General features: G+C 46.2%; 1 protein-coding gene across 1 annotated transcript; it reads right to left on the minus strand.

The window, feature by feature from the left end:
- Positions 1-1,694: 1,694 nt before the first annotated feature.
- HAUS5 (HAUS augmin-like complex, subunit 5) lies at positions 1,695-11,807 on the minus strand. The gene is made up of 19 exons (XM_006899675.1): positions 11,710-11,807; positions 10,352-10,414; positions 10,229-10,261; positions 10,066-10,090; positions 9,380-9,485; positions 8,912-9,071; positions 5,788-5,857; positions 5,608-5,690; positions 4,922-4,979; positions 4,638-4,762; positions 4,398-4,461; positions 4,180-4,310; positions 3,835-3,997; positions 3,524-3,604; positions 3,245-3,390; positions 2,924-3,035; positions 2,699-2,831; positions 1,948-2,080; positions 1,695-1,812 (listed from the first exon to the last, which is right to left on the minus strand). The coding sequence occupies exons 1-19, from the start codon at positions 11,805-11,807 to the stop codon at positions 1,695-1,697; spliced, it is 1,902 nt and encodes a 633-aa protein (XP_006899737.1).
- Positions 11,808-21,093: the final 9,286 nt, after the last annotated feature.

Consider the following 21,093-nt stretch of genomic DNA (forward strand, 5'->3'; position numbering starts at 1 on the left):
TGAAAGCAGAGAATACTAGAGGAATGTCTGTGTTATATTGAGTATGCAAAGGCTGCGTGGATCACAACAAACTGGTTAACTGAGAAAGCGAAGCCCAGAACATTTGACTGTGCTTATGTGAAACCTATACTTGGACCAGGAGGCAGTCATCTGAACAGAGCACGGAAACACATGGTTCAAAATCAGAAAAGGTGTACACCAGGGATGCATCCTATATCCATACCTTTTCATTCTATATGTGGAACAGATCATCCAGGAGGCTGGGCTGTATGAGGAATATGGCATCAGGATTGGAAGAAGACTCATCAACAAACTACGTTTCACAGATGACACAACCTAGCTTGCTGAAACTAAGGAGGCTAAGAGAAATTTGCTGCAGGTCAAGGACTGCAGCCTTCAATATGGATTGAAGCTCAACATCAAGAAAACAAAGATTCTCACCACTGGGCCAATTGACATCATCATAGATGGTGAAGAGATTGAGCCAGGAAAACAAAAAGTGTAAGACAGCTGGACAATGATTAGGGATAATAAAACTGATGCCTTTGAGCTGTAGCTGGAGACGAGTATTGAATATACCATGGACTGCTGGGAGAACAAACAGGTTCATCCAAGAGAGGGTGAGACCAGGTTGCTCCTTGGAGGCAAGGATTCTGAAGCTCCATCTTGGCATATTTCCAGGAGGGACCAGTTGTTGGAGAGGGCCATCATGCTTGGGAGGGTAGTGGGACAGTGCAAGAGAGATAGATGAGATGGATTGACTCAGTGATTGGGGTAATGGGGATGGGTGTGTTGGAGATGATGAGGTTGGCAAAGGATGGAGCAGGGTTCAGAGCTGGTCGCTGGGTCACAAGCAACTTGACGACACTTAAAAATACCACTAAGGTGATACTGAATTAGTTTCACTTCAAGGTCTGAAGGAAATTTCAGGGTAATGTTGTGTACTGTCGAGTCAGAAGTGGCCCATGGCTAAATCTCCAGTTGGTTTTCAAAGCCAGTAAACTGATGGGAGGAGATTGCCCATCTTTTGCCCATGGAGTCCCTGGTGGATTCACTGAGCGATCAGAGCTCCCTCCTCAGGGTCAGTCTTGGGGATTTCTCCAGTCCCAACCTGTGTAGCAGATCTGTTTTTCAGGAATTTGAAGTCCTGTTTCCCATTTCTCTCCCATTCTATCAAGGTCTGTGTATTGTGGTGCTGTAAAGTATGATCTAGATTTGGCCTCAGGGCAGCTGACACTGTGGCTCTTGTACAAGCCCTCTGTTTAAGTCTGCCCCTCCATCATCCTGCTGTGTTTTTCTATACAGCGATTCTTCTAACATACTTTGCATTTTGCTTATTTATCCTGACACTTAAAGTTTGTCTCTCTGCCCAGGAATGACAACTCCTTGAATGCAGGAACTTTAGTTAGTTTTGTTCAGTGCTGTATCCTCAACTATTTTTTTTGCTGAGTGGGAAAGTGATAAGTGTTTCAGGGTGGGATCCAGAGTACTCCATTCTCTTGGCTTTGTCAGGACTAAGGACATGAGGCGAAGGAATTGAGATGAGCAGCAGTATAGACTGGAAGGAGGGACAACAGTTGTGGGCACAGTGGGCTGATAAACCCACAAATGCTTTCTTCTGAGAGTTTTATTGGGGTAAGTGGGTTGTAAGGTGAACATATGTGATGTTCTTGATTCCTGCTCAAGTCTCATCTTCATCTGCATAGCTTCTGTAGGGCCTCCTGGGCTTGGACCCAGCGTAGCCGCCACTGGGGCAGGGACAAACCCTGGCAGTGCTCCCCAGAGACGGCAGCTTGGCCTGGCTGCTCCCACCTGGGAAGGAGATGGTGTCAGAGAGAAGGCCTGGGACTCCAGACCTTCCTTCCCTGGCCTCCCCTTTACCCGCTCCCTCTTCCAGTCCTGACTTCCACCCTGCTTAGTTCTGGTCTCACTGCCCTCTCATCTCACCAGTCTCCCACAGCTCCCTCAAGCTGAGGGATTCGGTCCAGTGCCTGTTTCAACAGATTGTCCAACCAATTCAGAACATTCCCCAGATTCTTCTTCTGCTCCTTTTCCTGGGATGTGTGGATCTGCAGCAACTCTGGAGGTGAGAAACATAGAGGCAACCTTGAAGCCTCTCGCTCCTTCATGCCTCACAGGATATGGCCATCAAGGCTCTACTTAAAGTCTTGACCTCAGAATTGCTTCCAAACCTTTTTCTTCTTCCAGGCTTTTGTCTCAAAATTCCACCACCCACCAGACTAGAGTTTAAGGCCTCACGCTGGACACATTAATCTTTCCCCTGTCAATCTCCACAAATTACTGCTCAGCTTCCACTTTCCTTCCTTCCCCTCTGTCCTCTTAGTTTCCTTCCTAAGCTTCCAGCCTCACTCTCTCATGCTCTTTGGGGCAGGTACTTTCAATCTGATAGGCAGTATGGGTTCATGACTGAGAGCACAGACCCACATTAGACTGCCTGGATTCAGTTCCCAGCTCCAACCTCAAGGCAGGCTAGGTGAGCCCCCTGGGGATCAGTTAGCTCCTCTGTAAAACGAGGAGAAAAACAGCTTCATGGAGCTGCTGGCTAGGGCAAGCAAGTGAACACGCTTAAAGCACTAAGCACATGATATGTGAGTGACTGATGTCGTTATTCCTTCTGGAGGCGGGGGTGGTTGGAAATGGTCAGGGATGCTGGGCCCTGGAAGTAGGGCAGGACTACCCTGGGTGGACGGTCCAGATGGCAGGGCTGTCTTCATATGCAGCAGATTCCAGCACCGGAGACCCCCTTGGTCTTGGATAAACAGGAGGTCTTGGCAGAGAGAGGCGGCTTTTGGAAGGAGCAGCTCTGGGGCCTGGGGCAGGAGGTGGAAGGACAGTTACCGTGGGCACAGCAGAGTAGGAGCTGGGGGAGGACAGGTCTGAGGGTTAGGGTTAGGGTACTCACCTTCCCAGGGGGCAGTCCCAGCGTGCGGCTCAGTGCTATGAGGCTAGAGCCCCTGGGGGATGCCGGGTGTAGGTGGTAGATGGACGGTAGGACTGTGGGCAGCAACTTCAACCTGGGGGGAAACTCTGGGTTGAGCAAGGCACAGAAAAGAGGGTCAGTTTCTGGGGGCTTAGAGGTGCAGTCAGAGGTTCAGGAACCAGGAAGTGATGTGGGGTGCTACAGTAGGGGGTTTTCTGGGAGAATTAGCAATCTGGGGTTAGCATTTTGGCAGGCCTGAGTCTCATCCAGGGGAAGGGAACATGGGGGCAGCCCTGGTCTTACTCTTCGGGGTTGTGTCGCAGCAGGTTGTCCAACCGTAGGCAGGGCAGATGCTGGGCCTCCTCTTCCAGACAGCGAAGCAGCTTCTGGCTCTGTGGTGCCACCACCTCAGACATGGGGACCATCTTTTGCTGCACAAAAGCCAGCACCTGGGGGCAGGGAGGGGAAGAGAAGAGGAGACTGAGCTCACTCAGCCCCTGTTCTCTGCCTGCTGTCCACAGGACAAGCCATAGCCCTCAATCCAGCCTGGGGACCCAAGCCTTGTTCCAACTCCTGTCTTACCTCACCAGGGCTTCGGCACAGGCGGGTCTTGCTGGCTGAGTTCCCCTTGATAAGCAGGCAGACCTGTTCCTGTGTCTCCTCCTGTGGAACCAGGGGGCCTCTGAGTCCTGTTGTTTTCCCTTCCTGCCTCTGGCTTCAGGCCCCGCCAGTCCTTTTCCACAGTCTGCTTTCTTTCTCTTGTAAGTCTCACCTGTGTACCTCATCCTAACCCTGCTCCTCATCAGGAGGCCTGGTTTTTGGTCACAAGGCTGCAAGCCTTTCTGTGGCCCTCCACCTGGCCTTCCCTATCTCGGAGAGGCTCCGTCCCTCACCATGAGCTGGCGCCAGTGCAGGATGCGCTGCTGCTTGGCCTGTAGCTCCCGCAGCAGAAGATGCCGCTGTCCAGCCGCCTCTGCCAGCTCCTGGCTCTGGGCATGCAAGGCTTTGAGCTCAGCCCACAGCCCACAGCCCTGGAGCCCCAGTATCAGTGCCTGCCTAGGGACAAGAGGAGTGGATGACAGGAAAGCTGCTGATTCTCACACTGGTGAGGGCAGGGAGAGGGAAGAGAAGGTGCATGGAGGTAAAGCCAGAGGGGAGGGAAAGCAGAGATAGAGCAATGGGAAGAAAAGAGTCCAATAGCATAAGACCACCAAGAGGCCTCTCCCGAGACCCCTTACCTCTCCTTGGATCCTGGGGTCCTTCTCTTCATTTCCTCCATCAGGTCCTGGAGACGCTGGGCCAGGGCTTTATGTTCCTTCAGGAGGGGGCCTCGCTGGGTGACAAGCATGCTCACAGCCCGCCAGCCCTCCTAGGAGGCAGCATGCTGTCAGAGTGAGCAGGGTCTACGGGGATGGGAGGACTGGTTTTGGGATGGGAGGGAGTAGCTCCTGGTCACCTGGATGAGAAGCACCATGGATGGCAATGCCTGGCTGGCATCTGACTGGTCCAGGGCCTGGGGCCTGGGGATGGGGGCAGAGCAGCTGATGAAGATCCCTGTCCCCTCGCCTTGGAACTTAGGAGGAGCCAGTTTTAGCTCAGCCCCCTCATTCATTCCCTACCACAGGTTCCATACCTGCTCTACTCTTTCCCCCAGCTCACCTTCAGAACTACCTGCCCCAACCATTCTGTTCCATACCTGGGCATCTCCATTTCTTGGAGCCCATCCCTGCAGCACAGAGACCGAATCTCTGCCTCCCGCTCTGCAGCCAGATGCTCCATAGCAGCCAGGATGTGGCCTGGGGGGTAGTTTGTCAATAATGTCTGGTGGAGAAGGTTGGGTGAGGTCAGTGGCAAGATGGGGGCAGGGCTCTGAGCTGGGGCCCCTTGAGGCTCAGTGTAGGGATCAAACATACAGTGCTGGAAGATGTGGTCTTTTTCTACCCCTGACTGTCCCACAACTCCTCACCTCCCCATTCTTACCTCCACTGAGCCAAGCCACTGCTGATAGGAAGTTCCAAAGTGGTCATCATGAGGGGTCCTGTGTGTGGGCAGGGGGACAGAGAATGTTAAAGGACAAATCAATTTGTCTTAGAGGAAGTACAACCAGGATGCTTCTCAGAGGCAAAGGTGGTAAAACTTCATCTTGCATACTTTGGTCATACTGGCAGGAAGGGGTGGTCCTTGGTCTTTAAAATGATCATCCCTTTGATAATTTTATCAGTCGCTTTGTAAACTAGAGGCTGTCGGGACCTCATTTTTATAGATGAGGAAACCAAATCCATCTATGCCTGCTAGACTTGAGCTGCCCAATGGCAACTGCCCAGTTACAACTTGCTGCTTTGGCCTTTTGTATGTACAGTTTATTTGGGACAGCCTTTACCCTAGTTAAGTGTCCTCATCAGAGAATACTTCCTTTCTGCCCCCTAGGTTGGGCCAGATGCCTCTTTTGAGTGCCCAGAGCCTCCCAAGCACTCCTCCCATTCTTATAGCCTTATTTTCCTGGGTGCCACTGTCTATAAGAGGTCACCCTCATCCCTACTTCCTACCTAGAAGCCCTGATGGGCCAGGCATGGGGCTGATACTGGCCAGAAGCTTGGTGTTTGAAGAATTAACAAACAAATGACACCCAAAGCCCAAATTATTTTTTGGGTGTCTAGGACACTCACAGGTTGCTGCCTCCCTTGGTCTGGGGACTTAGAAGGCTCTGTAAAAACTGGACTCGGAGTGTGCAGGCTGTTCGGACATCACACTAGGGGAAGATGATGGGGCATGAGTGAGACCATAGGAGTCCATCCTGCTGGACCCAGACTCCCCCCACCCTTCCTCTTGAAGGTCAGGATCCTTACCAGGACCACAGGCTCCACACTCAGGGTTGATGACTTCAGGGATCCAAAGATCACATCGACTCTGGCCTTCCTGGAGAGAAGAGTGCAGTGATGTGTAAGGTCCTTGGAGCTGGGATAACAATGTTTATGTCCCATTCCCTCTTCTCCCTCTGGTTACTGAGACTACCCGAATCCCAGCAGCTGCCATCTAAAATCAGGTTATGATCCTCTCCCACCTGGACTACTGTATTAAATTCTTCACTCATCTCCTTGTAGAAAACTCAGTTCTTCAGTCAGAATCAGTAATTCTTTTACAATCTAGAGTGGATTGTTAGTGGAAGAGTGAGGATAGGTAGGGGTGAAACCACAGGGTTGTTGCACAGTTTAGTGGGGGGAAGCAAGGAAACAGAATGGATCTTGGCAAAAAGACAGCAATGATGGGCAAGGTCCAAAGGTGATTGATTTCATGACACATAATGCATGAGAATGATTATATGAAACACCATGTGAATGAAGAATAGTGTGAAATACAATGTTGTTGTTGTTAAGTGCCATTGAGTTGTAGACGACTCATAGCGACCCTATGAATGAAAGACCTGAATATTTGTATAACTTTCATTGTTTCTCTAAGTTCACAGAGTTTCTGGAGGCAAGCTATTTTGGAAGTGGATGCCACTCCTGTTTCCAAGCCTGTTTTAATCGGGGAGCTCCACCAAACACTGCCCACCTTGGGTAACCATTATTGCATTTGCCACATCAGTGTTGCAGTGTTTAGTATCACAGCAACCATGAGTTACCTCTGTATAGCAAATGGACAGATCAGTGCTGTACCGCTTAGAGGAATGTTTGACCAAAAACAATTAAAACCAGGCCTGAGGGCCGTAGCATAACTTTCTATCCACTTGGCCAACAGAGCTCTATGACTCACATCAAATCTATCAACAACAGATCTAGCCCTTGCCCTATCCTACGCCATCCCCACAACTGGAGACATGCTCGAGCCCATTGTTAGAGTCACTCTATCACTCCATCCGGTTGAGGATCCTCTTTTCTTTTCTGACCTCCCACTTCTCTCAGCATGATGTCATTTCCCAAGGACTGAAACCTTAACTTACCTTAACAGAGGTAGCTCGTGGTTGCTGTGATGCTAAACACTGTGACACTAAATGTGTCAAATGTGATAATGGTTACCCATGGTGGACAGTGTTTGGTGGAGCTCCCTGATTAAAACAGGCTTAGAAACAGGAGTGGCATCCACTTCTGAAATAGCTTGCCTCCAGAAACTATGAATTTAGAGAAACAATGAAAATTACACAAGTGTTCAGGTCTTTTGTTCATAGGGTCACTATGAGTTGTCTATGACTCACGGCACTTAATAACAACAAACAACAGTTAAGCTTCCAGTCCTTGGGAAATGACATCATGCTGAGAGAAGTGGAAGGTCAGAGAAGAAAGGAGGATCCTTAACGTGACGGATTAATATGATGACTGTAACAATGGGCTCAAGCATGTGGGGATTGTGGGGATGGCGTAGGATAAGGCAAGGGTTAGATCTGTTGTTCACAGAATTGCTGTGAGTCATAGAGAGAGCTCTGTTGGCCTAGAGGATAGAAAGTTACGCTACCAAGTGAAATGTTAATACTGAACCAATAATTTTTTTTTAAAGTGGATTGTTATTGTTCTACTCAAAACCTCCTAAAATAAGTGATACTTTACCATCACACTGAGGTTAGTAATAGCTAACAGGCTCTCTTCTACAAGCTTTAACAAGATTTAATTCACTTAGTTATCATATTCAAGAAGACTTGAAGTACTGATTACAGAAAATCAAAGACTATAGGCTTCTATATTGGTTACATCTCAACATCAAGAAAACAAAAATCCTCATTACTGAACCAACAGGCAACATCATGACACACCGAGAAAAGACTGAAGTTGTTAATGATTTAATTTTACTTAGATCCACAATCAACACGGATGGTAGCAGTAGTCAAGAAATTAAAAAGTATGTTGCATTGGGAAATCTGCTCTCGAGACATCTCCAAAGTACTAATAAGCAACAGTGGCAGTCTAAAGACTAAGTGTGCCTGATGCAAGCCATGGTATTTTCAGTGGCTTCTTAAAGCTGGATAATGAATAAGGAGGATAGAAGAATTGGTGTCTTTTAATTGTGGTGCTGGAAAAGAGTACTGAATATACCATGGTTTGCAAAAGAACAAATCTGTCTTGGAGGAAGTGCAATCAGAGTGCTTCTTAGACACAAGGATGGTAAAACTTCACCTCATGTACTATGGGCATGTTGTCATGGGATGCTAGTCCTTGAAAAAAGACATCATGCTGGGAAAAGCAATGGGTTAGAGAAAGAGAGGAAGACTCTCAAGGAGATGGATTCACACAGTGGCTGGAACAATGTGCTCGAGCCTAGTGGTTCAGACCTGTTGTTCCTAGGATCACTATGTGTTGTAGTTGAGTTGAAAGCACCCAACAACAGCAGTTATCTTATCTGTCCTATGAGGTTAAATGCATTGCTCTAGCAAGGGCAAGAACTCTTGAGTCTTGAGCAAAACCTCAATGCCTACTGGACATTGTAGCCACCATACCAACCTCACTTGTTGATGCTCTCCTTCTTATCTATAAAATTGCACCGGCCTCCTGACTATTCTTCAGCTTTAAGCCTCTGGTCTTACTGTTTTCTCTTTATGGATATTCTTCCAATTAGTTGCCACCTCCTTAGAGAGGCCTTCCCAACCATCTTAGATAAAGTAGCATCCCTCACTCCCTTTTTGACACACTACCCTTTTCTTCCTAGCATTTATCTCTACAAGAAATTATGTGACTGGTTTGTTTTCTTAGTTTATATCTCCCTCAATCCTCATCCCCTGACCCACCAGAGTGTGACCTCCCAGAGGGCAGAGACATTTCCCTCATTTACTGTTATTTTGTAATGTTGGTATGTTAGACATAGAGTCTGCACTATTCTAATCACTGGGGATATAGAAGCATCAGGTCAAGTCTTGGCTTCATAGAGCTTAAACCTTAAGGGTGAAAGCGTACAATTATGAGATCCAAGAAGGGTATGCGGTAGGGCACTAGCATCTCTAAGGAAAAGGCATGGTGAGGCTCTTCCCATCCTGGTGAGGCCCACCTCTCAATATCCTGTAGGCGACTTAGCTGATTCTGCAGCTGCTGCAGGGAACCTTGGAGCCCACGCTGTTGTCTTTGCATGGCTCTGGCTTGGGCCCAGAAGAGGAGGGCATGGTGCTGAGTAGTCTGGATCCTCTGCAGTGTTTGCTCCACAGCTATATCTGTGGCAAGAACACAGAAATACAAACTCATTCCCATCAAGTTGATTCTGACTTAAGTCACTTTAAAGTGACCTTACTGGACAGAATAGAGCTGCCCCATAGGGTTTCTCTGGCTGTAATTTTTATGAAAGCTGATTGCCACATCTTTCTTCCTTGGAGCAGCTGGTTGGTTTAAACCACAGACCTTTCAGTTAGCAATTGAGCATTTAAACACTACACTACCATGGCTCCATGAGAGGGACAGGGTAGCCATAAATACCTCCCCAATTCCAGGTTCCCCTGTACATCAGCCCAACCCCCTGGGTCACCCTGAGCCTCAGTGTCTTGCTCCATCTGCTCCAGGTTCTGGTCTAACTCCTGGATCTCTGCTCGCAGGCGGGCCACAGTGGCTTTTAGTTCCAACTTCCGATGGGCCTGGTGGGATCAGATACTGGGTGAGATATGCAGTCTGGTCTAGGCTTAGTCCAGCCTAACTGTCCCTCTGGCAGCACTAGGCTCCTCATTTTGCCAGGGGAGAATGGCAAAGTCAGTTTCTGCCCCTGACTAATGCACTGTCCTAGGCCTCTCCTCACCCCAGGACTGTCTCGCCCACCCTTCTAGACTGCATCCTGTCTCTGCACCAATGACATTCATGTCTCTGATCCAGTTCTGACCTTTTCCTGAACTTCACGTCTGAAAATCCTGGAACCTCCTGGAAGTTTCCTCATGGGTATTGCCAGAGCAGTCACCCCATGGACTTCCTACTGCTCTCACAAAAACTATCTCTTTTCCTATCTCCTATATCCTCTCTGATGCCCTATTACTCATTCTCTACCTCTGGGCAAGATCTCTCCCCACTTCCCTAACTCATATTTGTCTGTCCTTGAACTGTGCAGGAATCATGGTTGTAGTGTGACTGAGTTCCCCTAGCATAACTCAGCACATGACTAGGCTTAGAATACATGAACAAGTCCTTTTGCGATGAAAAAAAAATCTTGTAGCATAGGATTCTCACCTCTGAACTGTCCTGGTGGCCATACCTAAGGAAATGAGGACAGAGTCAGGGGATGGTGAGAGCTTCACCAGGGAGGGAGGGCAGGAGGTGTGAGGCTGTGGGTGGAGATGGGATTAGAAGGGACTGGAGGAAATAAGAAGGGACAGTTTAGGAGGCTAGTTACCAGAGCAAGTTTCCCCGGACTTTCTTGACACTCCTAGATTGGGAATGTAGGAAGAAGTGGAGTTACTGTGGGGCTTAACTGTTTCCCTCTCCCACCCCAGTCTACCTCATCCAGAGGGCTCACCTCTGGCTATGCACATGCTGCAAGATGTAGGCCCAGATGTGAGCTCCTTGGCCCAGACACAGCCTGTGGGAATAGCATAGAAGAGTCTGCCTGGAATATCACACAAGGTGGAAGATCCCCCCTCTTAGGGTAGCAACAGGGAATTCTCAATTTCAGAGGAGAACGGGTGTGTACTTTTCACTTTTTTTTAATTTGCATACAAAGTTTATATACCTTGTGTTTCACACTATCCTTCATTCACATTGTGTTTCATACAATCATTCCCATTCATTGTGGGCTGGGTTGTTTTTTTCTTTTCTTTTTTTTAAATTTAGGTTGTTTATTTTTCATTTCAATGAACATCTACAGAGATTTTGGGATTCCATTCACTCATTGTTGCACCCTTCTCCCCGCACAAACCCCTCCCCCCTCCCCCCCTATTTGCTCCTCTCCTTGAAAAGCAAAAGAAAAACTCCCTCATTGGTACACAATCCCCCCGCAGCTCCCCACCCCCCCCCCCCCTCCCCAAATATAATCCACTCTGCAACCCTCATTGCATACTCCTACGATAAAAATAATGCCCTAAAATATAATACTTTTAGACTATTCTCTCCCCCATAGACTTCAATGCCGTAAACATAATTCATCCAGTTTTTCTCTGTACTTTTCACTTTTGCTTCTCTCCCTGGGAGTTTCCAGTCACTAAGCAGGTAGACTTCTCATTGGATATGTGTGTAGGGTATTCTCTGCTGGGGTCCTCCCCTTCTCGTGGGAGGTAGTTCTCTCCAGTTATTTTCCGAGTTGGTAGTGGGACAAGGGCTGCTACAAGTTTCCGCTCACAGAGAGGAATGGGGAATCATTCCTATAGGCAAAATTCCCCAGGAGGTGGCTTTTGCTAACTCCTAAAGTGGAGGGTCAGAGAAAGAGAGAAGACCCTCAATCAGATGGACTGACATAGTGACTGTTACAATGTGAACATCAGCGATCATGTGGATGACGCAGGATCTGGCATGTTTCAGATTTGTTGTTCACTGGGTAGCTCTGAGACGCTGCCGACTTCACAGTACCTAACAACAACAAATGTCTTCATTGGCCGAGGGAAGGAGAAACGAACTGCTGCAGGGTCATCTTTATTCTGGAGTTCCTATTTCCTCACAGGGAATGTCTTCCATCACTTACTCGCAGAGTATCTCAGTATAGATGGGCTACACGGAGTGCGGCGGTGTGGGGGTCACCACCTAAACAGCCTTACTCACATCCTCTTCCCCCGCGCATGCTACTTGCCAGAGTGGGGCGCCCTCAACAACTCGGGATCCTCATCCCTGGGGCGAGATCTTCACTCCCTTTTTCCAGGGCCTCATTTCCGGAGCGGGTCTCACCTGCGCAGCGTCGCCTCCGAGGCTCGGGCAGTTGCGGGCGCTCCCATCTCCTCTGCGGCCCAAGAACTCAGTTTCCGCGCTTTCAGCTCTAGCTCCATGTCAACCCCGTCGCCCCCAGCACAGGTTCAAGCGCGGCGCCCAAATCTGACGTCAGCAACGCGCCTCCAGTGAGGAAGCCGGTTGGCCAGCTGACCGGAGACCGGCGTTCGGCTGGTCCTCGGGCCTCTGTCCTATTGAGGATTTTGTCTCGCATTCCTCCAGCATGGGTCCTAATGAGTGAAGTTGTAAAGGAGATGGGGAGAAACGGGAATGAGATGAGGAAGACCTCAGTGCCTTCTCTGCGGAGAACATAAAGAGAATCGAGGAATGCTGGTCATACTGCTATTTGGTTTCAGAAAGGTGTCTTACGTTTGTTTGTGTAGTGGCCACAAGGCAGAAAGTACTGGCTCTAATATCTCCCTGGCATACACTCTTCCAGGAACATTTCCTTTCTTGCAAACCATTCCAGGAATTGCCTGCTGACCTCGTGCTGGGCTCTGCGGGGTACGCATCGGTCACCTCAGGAGCCCTGATCTTCGATCTTCGGCTTGCATATACGCAGAGTTCAGTGGGAGAGATAAATGCACCACCGTATTTGGATGGTGTTGCCCAAATGGAGTCTCCCATGGAGCGAGCGACGCAAAGCCAGTCCAATTACACGACGTGTATAAGGAAGGAAATGGAAGGAGCTTTGGCATACTCCTCTGCCAACTGGGATGAGTAGATACAGGATTTATAGATGGCTCATGCAAAATCTAACAGTCTATACTTTCTATTTCTTGAAATAGTCCATAAAAAGAACAGAGAAGGTCTTCTTAGCTACTATTGAAATTTTGTGCTTAGCCCCTCATATGCATATTACAATTATTATGCCCACCTCTGGTGACCTTGGGACTGGGCCTGGGGATCACAGGAGCTTCATGTTGCTTCTAGACACTGAATCATCATCAATGGTACAGAATAAGTAGCAGGGACTGGTTGATTTGGAACACAGGAAGTGCATCTCAGAAAGTATTGGATACTAAGCCTGGAGTTCTGGAGAGTCCATTAGAACCAAAGTCAAGATGGCTGTGAGAATGAGTGGGTGTGAAACCAGAGCTGAGGAAAACTCAGTTTCAGAAAGGGCTCTGAGATGCCTCCTTAGCCTTTCACTCAACAAAGTTAGGGGTCTAAGGGTTGACGAAGGGTTAACAACGGATCTGAACCTGGCCTTATCCTGCACAGCCCTTGCCATCTCCACCTTGCTTGAGCCCGTTTGTTATAGTCACTGTGTCAATTCATTTTTGGATGAGAGTCTTCCTCTCTTTCTCTGACTCTCTACTTTTTCCAGCATGATAGCTTTTTTGCAAGGGAACATGTTATTTGTTCCCCCCTGACAACATGCTTAAAGTATGTAAGTTCCACCATCCTTGCCTCTAAGGAGCACTCTGGTTGCACTTCCTCCAAGACAGACTTGTTTGTTCTTTTGGCAGCTCAAGGAATATTCAACATATTTTTCCTACAACAAAATTAAAAGGCGTCAATCCTTCTGTCATCTTTATTCATTGTCCAACTTTCATGTGCATAAGAAGAATTTAAAATACTATGACTTGGATTAGGTGCAGCCTAGTGTTTAAACTAATGTCTTTGCTCTTTTTGTACTTTAAAGAGATCCTTGACAACAGATTTCCCCAGTGCAACACATCTTTTTTTTTTTTACTCCTTCTACCACAGGTGTTGATGGTGGATCCAAGTAAAATGAAAGCAAAACATCACCATTATGTCCTCTGTGTCTAGTAGAGAGTAGATTATCTAAATAATTGTCAGATACAACAGGAATGGCGGCGTGATGTTGGCTGTGAATGAGACTCTGGGAGCTAAGAAAGAGGCTGGAGCAAGGATAGGGACAGGTGAGGGTGGTGGTGCTGAACCAGAATGGGGTTATAGGGCAGAGAGGTGGGGTCAGGTGGGTATATGGAGTTGATGAGCTGGGGAATGGAATGGGGACCATCCTGGGTCCATGGCTCTGTCCTGAATATTGAATAGGGTAGAGCTTGAACTGGGAACATTTAAGGGAAATGTTGAGGATGGTGTAGGGTATATGGTGTGACACCAGAATATGAGAGTCAGGAAATAGGACTTTTAGTCCGTTTTTGTTCATGAACATGTCCCCAGTGCCTATACTAGTGTGTGGCACAAATATAGACCCCAAATGATATAATATGCACAAACACATAAATGATGGGCCTGTTTAATGTGAAGTCTGTTTTCCCATTGGTCTGTGAGTTTCAAGACGGCAGAGATAAGGTTTGTTTTGGTCACCACGGTGTCCCTAGCATCATCCAGCACAAAACCAGCCATGGAGGGTGTTAGGAGACCCTAGAATAGGGAAGACGTATGTCTAAAAAGCATTCCTGTGAATATTTTGTCAGACAGAAAGTGACGTATCAGTGCTTTATTTCCCCTTTAGGGCAACTGGAAGTTCGAGATAATCTTTGAGACTTATAAACACCTTCAGGAAGTCTTTTAGGGAAGAGGAGAAAACTCCAATAATCCATTTTGGATAGTGAGAGATGTGTGACATTACTGCTGTATTGTCAGGGATTTCCGAAGACCTAGTGCATAAAGAGTTGCACTGCCCACCCAAAGGCAGACAGTTAAAACTCACCAGCTTGTCTGAGGCAGAGAGATGGACAAATCATGTGAGATTTACAGCCTTGAAAATCCACTACAGGGTCAGCTATGAGTGGGTTCTAACTCGATAGTATTGAATAGTAGTAAATAGAGGGTATTTGTCTCCTTTCCTTCTTGTGGTTTCCACTCCTTGGGAATTCTTTTGCTACTTTTTTTTAATACTACCATCACTTCAACCTCCTAAAACGATACTTTGACAGAGAACTGCCAGAAGTTCAAGCTGAGTTTAGAAGAGGCTATGGCACCAGAGATACCATTGCTGATGTCAGATGGACCTGAACTGAAAATAGAGAATAACAAGAATGTCTGTGTTTTGTGCACTGTGCGAAGGCATTTGACTGTGTGGATCATAACAAACTATACACACAGAAAACATGGGAAAGCCCTTATAATTCTACTATGTGGTCATGATGTTCTGTGCCTTTAGACATTTTTTGATTTATTTTATGGACTGCTGTTGGAGAGACTGGAATCTCCTAATTGGATATCTCCATTATTCATTTAAAGGCGTGTATTTGTAACTGGTTGCTGCCATTCCCCACATTCCTGTGTGTCTTTGCTCATATTTCCCAGATGTGTGCCTTCCGAAGCATGAGAGTACACATTAGTGTGAATTCCATGTGTGTCCCCAGTGTTGTACCCCGTGGTACAACCTAGAACTAATTAAAGTTAAAAACAAGAAAAAAAAATGTGCCGCTAGAATGCTCCTTGGAGGCAATGATGACAAAATTTATCTCACATACTTTGGGCATGTTGTTAGGAGGGTCTACTCCTTGGAAAGGGATATCATGCTTGGAAAGGTCAGTGAAAGAGAGGAAGGCCTTCAGTGAGACAGATTGACATAGTGACTGCAGCAATGGGCTTAGGTGTGTTGGAGTTGATGAGGATGGCACAGGATAGACCAGGGTTCAGATCTGTTGCTCAATCTCCAGGATCTCAGAGGGGTCTTAGGTTGTCGAAGCTGCCCAGTCAGGGACTACATTTCCCAGAGGCCCTTGCAACCAGATGAAGTCCTGAGACCTGTTCAGTCTAAGGGACGGGGAGCAGAGAGATGTAAGTCACGTTAGGACCAAAGCTTTAAGAAGCAGATGGAGATTTTCCACTTTGTCTTATGCTGTCATTCAAAGTACTCTCCATCCTTAGAGGCTAGTACAATCACCACTATTTGGGTTATCAGAAATACTCACCTTGGCAGATTACAAGAGTGAAAAATAACTTCCATTTTGTGAGTTGTTAAAATGGTGGGATTTATTTGTTACAGCAGTTAGCATGACTCTAACTAATATGCCTCAACCTCACTGTCTGCTAATCCAGTAATTGTGATTGTGGTGAAGGAACAGATTTTTAAAAGAACTCCAGTCTGTCAGAGACTGATATTTTTAGTCTATGTCATTTAACAAGACCAGCCTATTTATTATACACTTAAATATAATGTGAATGTTACTATTTGAAAAACTTCACAATCTTTGTGCATTATATTGTTGTTGACTATTAGCAAACTGTTGGTGAGCCAGCCTAGTACTGACACTACCATTCATTGTTGTTGTTGTTATGTGCCGTCGAGTCACTTGCGACTCATAGTGACCCTATGTACAACAGCCCTAAACTCTGTCCTGTGCCAATCGCACTGTCTCTGACACTCCCATCCCACTTATCCCAGTCACTGAATCAATCCACCTCATAGAGGGCCTTCCTCTCCTGTGCTGTCCCTCCACCCTCCCAAGCATGATGTCCCTCTCCTCACAACATGTCCAAAGTATGTTAGACGGAGCCTCAGAATCCTTGCCTCCAAGGAGCCACCCGGTTTAACCTTTTCCAGGAAAAATCCGTGTTTTCCTAGTAGTCCATGGTATTCTCAATACTCTTCTCCAGCACCACAGCTCAAAAGGCATCAATTCTCCTTCTATCCTCCTTGGTCATTGTCCAACTCTCTGATGCATAACAAGTGATTGCGAAGACCATGGCCTGTATCAGACGCACCTTAGTCTCCAGAGAGATAACATTGCTCTTCAGTACTTTGGAGAGGTCCCTAGCAGCAGACTTTCCCATGGCAATGCGCCTTTTAATTTCCTGGCTGCTGGTGCCAAGACTGTTGACTATGGAGCCAAGCAAACTAAAGCTGTGTACAATCTCAATCTCTTCAGCATCCATCCTGATGCTGCCAATTGGTCCAGTGGTGAGAATCTTTGTCTTCTTGATTAGTTGTTTTATTTTTCTCATTTAGCATTATTTCACCATAATTATAAATCTATGTCAATATTCTATACTGAGGTAACCTGGGGTTGCTGTAATGTTGAACCTTGTGCTGTGAATGGTAATCCATGGTGGACAGTGTTTGGCTGATCTCCCAGTTTAAGACAAGTTTGGAAGCAGGAGTGGTATCCACTTCCTAAACAACATACCTCTGGAAACTCTATGAACTTTAATAAATGTTGATAGTTATAGAAAGGCTCAGGCCTTTTATTCATAGAGTCTCTATGAGTCATGCTCAACTTGAAGGCAATCAACAACAACAACAACAACAACAACAACAACAACATATCTATCCAGGGATATCTGGTGGTTTTGTGGTAAGGACTGTGCTGTTAATCTGAAGGTACATGGTTTGACTCCACCAGCTGCTCCTTGGTGCAGATGAGTAATCTCCTCCTGTGTGATTTACTGCCTTTGAAAACCCACTGGGGGGTCAGCAATGGGTTGATTGGGACTCGATATTACATAATGACAACAACATATCTGTCTATGTCTAAGGAGCACTGGTATAATGGTAAGGAGTTACACTGCCAACAAAAAGGTGGGTGGTTCAAATCCACCAGCTGTTCCTTGGAAGAAAGATGGGCAATCTTCTCCTGTGTGATTTACTGCCTCTGAAAACATGTTGGAGGGCCAGCAGTGAGTCAGTTCTGACTCAATGGCACACAACAACATATCTATATCTTATGTGTTTTCTTCCCCACTAGAATGTTAGAACCATCAGAGAAAGAACCTTATTTATACTCTTTGGTATTCTTCATACTTAGTGTGTAGTAGGTGCTCAGTATTTGTGGAATGATGAATGAATAAGTCATACCTGTGAAGAAGAATTCTGTAACCAGAATTCTAACCATATTTCGTATTCCTCGTAAATCCCTTCTAACAGATTGAACCCGTCTGGATGATTGCTGTCTGGTAACACGTCTGCTTGCCATCTTCGTTAATAATTTCAGAAATGGTAGGATTTTATCTGAAGTGGTTACTATGTATGCCTACTGCAAAATCATGAACAGAGTCAAGGCCCTTACACATAGAAATATGACTGTGGAGTGAATGAAGGAATGTGAGTGGGAGGATGCTCTGGAAAAGTGTCCTACCCACTTCTGCATGATCCTCACCTGCAACCAAAAAATTCTTATGACTTCTATTCTTAGCCTGACTGCTTGTCATAATTGATCTGCACCTTAGCAGGGATTAACCATTCTCCATTTGATTTCACAGGAGGACATTCTGGACCAGTCTCAGGCTTTAATGTAGAAGATAGTGCACGTCCTTTCACCCTGGTCTTCACTCTGACAGGTTCCAAAGTCTTGAATTCTGGTCTGAATTCTGCACCACTACTTCCTTTCTTGATCAACCACCTCAAATTCCCAGACTCTCAACTCTTGACACTGTAGGTATCCAGGGGCATTAAGTCCCATTCAGGTTAGAAGAGTACTTGACACCAGGCTGAGTAACACTTTTGTATATATTTGGTGGTCTGTTGCTGGCCTGGGGAAAGGGTTATCGTGAAAACAAATCCATTAGAATGAAAATCAAGAGGACGAGCAGCATGAAGCTTCCCAAAGTGATGCCTATGATGGCGATGTAGAAGGTTTGGTAGGATGTGATCTCTGCCAAGACCCGGTCATTCCACCTGTTGCAGTGCCTTGTCTGAATTTGGGAGGAGAAGAGTGACAGGGAATGATGAATTTAGAAAGGTTATTGGGTAGAGATGAGTTGGGGCTCTCTAAGGGCTCAGTACCCCCCCCCCAAGTAACAGTAGGAGGTGACATTGCTGGTCAGGGGTGAGGTACTTCTAGCACAGGAAGGAGAATAGGAAGCAGTAGAGTCAGGATCAGAGTCAGGGAGGCTGAGGCTGAGGATGGCTATGACACAGATTCCCACCTGGATAGAGAAGATCAAGGCTACAATGCCAACGGGAAAACACAGAATGAAGGCCAGGATTGACAAGCACAAGTAGTCATTAGGAGGCTTGCTAGGCAGAAGTTCAAATGCCTGGGGATACGGAGAAGGCACTCACTCAGTCTGATGGCTTTGGGGCTCTACCCTCTAACACCCTGTCCCTTCTGTTCCTTTATGCTAATGCATTTCCCCGAGATACTTATAAAATCTCCATTGACTCTCTTCAGATAGAAACTCTTTAACACTCACCTTGTCCCTTGTAACCCCTTCTTCACTGTTGTTGTGTGCTGTTGATTTGGAACCTATCCATAACTAATCTTTCACTGGGTTTTCAGAGGGAGTAAATTGCACGGAGATTGCCTATCATCCTCCCGTGGAGCAGCTGGTGGGTTGGATTTGAACCATATGCGTTTGTGACTGTACTGCAGCACCTTCCCACTAAGCCATCAGGGTACCCTAACCTCCTGCCTCCTCTCTAGCCTTCTCTCGAAAGGCTTCCTCTAGGAATTGTTTGGTGCAAAATTAATGAAGACCATCAGAAGCTAACCCGAAGGTTCCATAGGTTCTACCATCCTTGATGAAAAGCCTGGTGAGTGACCAGAGAAAAATGCCAGTTGCCAACCCGCACGTACAGCTTCAGTGCATCAGGGTTGAGGCAACACACCAACTGCTGGATGGTTTTGTTTCTTTTTTTCTTATATCCTCCAAAGCAACCTTCTCTTTGTCCCTATATAATACCAACTAATATGACCCTTAAATTTTGCTACAATTGAATAATCATCAAAGAGACGGCTCTGGTGGCCTAGTCTATAGGAAGCTGTGATGCTTTTTTGGCACCAGCAGCCCCTTGGGAGAAAGGCGGGCAATTTCCCATATGATTTACAGCCTCGAAAACCCAGTGGAGGGGCAGATACGAGTCAGTTCTGACTTAAGGACAATGCGTTTGCGTTTTGCCTTTTTTTTTTTTAATTGTGAAAAACATGTATGGGGATACAAGGGGTGAGGTTTGGGAGCAGAAGGGTGAGGATGGGCAGGAATGAAATCACAGGGCTGCACAATTTGGTGGGCGGGGGGACTTTTTTTAAAAAAAAACCAAAACCCTCACTGAACCCTTAAACATTTTCATTTTTCTCTGTAAAATTTTTCTTCACTGTGCCCTTATAAAAATTTGAACCCTATAAAACTGCTAGTCTCAACAATAGCCCTTTTTGTAATATCCTCACTTTGTCTCTATAAACAGCCTTTACTGTTCACCCATAAACTGAAAGACCCCCTAATCCCTTATTTGGCTCCTTTGACTACTTTCTCTGTTCATTAATAACTTGCCTCTCATCTCACATCTTTTCTCTCACCTTTCTGGAACCAGCTTCTTGATCCATTACAACCTTTCTCCATCCACTTGTAACAGCCTCACTCTTCTAACCCGGTGTCTTCACTAATTCGTTCTCTGACCGCTTACATAACATCTTCCCTACCCCATCACTCCCTCTCTACCTTAGGCTTCCTCTCCTATTTCCTTCTTTCATAAATTTCCCTCTTGTTTATCTGAGTGGCTGAATGTGGCACTACTAGACTTCCCTAATTACCATGGAGACTAGGCCGACCCCGCCTCCCACCCTGTCCTTTGAATTCTATTGGCTAGTTGAAATGTGGTTATTATAATGACCAGGGAAGTCAGTACTCTTTTGAATACAGTTATAGATGTAACGCAATTCCCCCATACTGTTTTCTCCAGTGATTGGCCAATTCAGGAATCTCCGGCTCCAACCTTCAAAGCTGGCTTGTAAATTACTCTTCATTTCAATATACATTTTTCCTTAATAAAAGTTCTTCCTGAACTCCTTCTGGGGTAAAACAACTTGGGTCTGGAAGTCTTGGATTACATTAAATATTGTAGGCGTGGTGAAGGAGCCAGGCTCTTCAACAGTGAAGGTATTTTTGTGATGATTAACATAATTTTGTGTTTTTATTAAGGAGTCCTAGTGTACTAGGCTAAGTGTTAGTCTGTTAAACTAAAGTCTGCAGTTCAAAACCACCAGCCACTTGGTCGTAGAAAGACAATGCAGTCAGAGTGGGTAAAAATGACAGCCTTGGAAACCCTATGGGGTCACTGTGAATTAGAATGAACTCGACAGCAGTGAGATCCCTCATTAGTGAAATGTTCCAGTCTTTTGTCATTTTAAAAAACCCACTAAGCTCTTTTTTCCCTTTAAATTACAATTGAGTTTTGAAGATCCTTTGTATACTCTAGTTAAAAGTTCTTTATCAGGTAGGTGATTTGCAAATATTTTTCTTTGTGTACAGCTTTTAATTTTATTTTTTTAATAAGTATTTTTTTCTGCTGAAGATATAAAAAAATCTCACACGACTGGAATAGCACATGAACAGAGAACTGCCAGATGTGCAGGCTGGGTTTAGAAGAGACCGTGGTACTAGAGATATTATATCTAATGTTAGATGGATCTTGGCTGAAAGTGGAGAATACCAGAGGAATATCTATTTGTGTTTCATTGA

Source organism: Elephantulus edwardii, unplaced genomic scaffold, assembly GCF_000299155.1.
Source record: "Elephantulus edwardii isolate Elephantulus edwardi_28Jun2011 unplaced genomic scaffold, EleEdw1.0 scaffold00266, whole genome shotgun sequence".
NCBI classification, from domain to species: Eukaryota; Metazoa; Chordata; class Mammalia; order Macroscelidea; family Macroscelididae; genus Elephantulus; species Elephantulus edwardii.

Excerpts from the sequence above, each read along its gene's own strand:
- HAUS5 (XM_006899675.1), bottom strand. The coding sequence starts at position 11,807 with ATGGAGCTAGAGCTGAAAGCGCGGAAACTGAGTTCTTGGGCCGCAGAG. Across the intron at positions 10,415-11,709 it reads TCGGAGGCGACGCTGCGCAG|GCTGTGTCTGGGCCAAGGAG; the intron begins GTGAGACCCGCT and ends CTATTCCCACAG. Across the intron at positions 3,036-3,244 it reads CTGCGACACAACCCCGAAGA|GTTGAAGTTGCTGCCCACAG; the intron begins GTAAGACCAGGG and ends GTTTCCCCCCAG.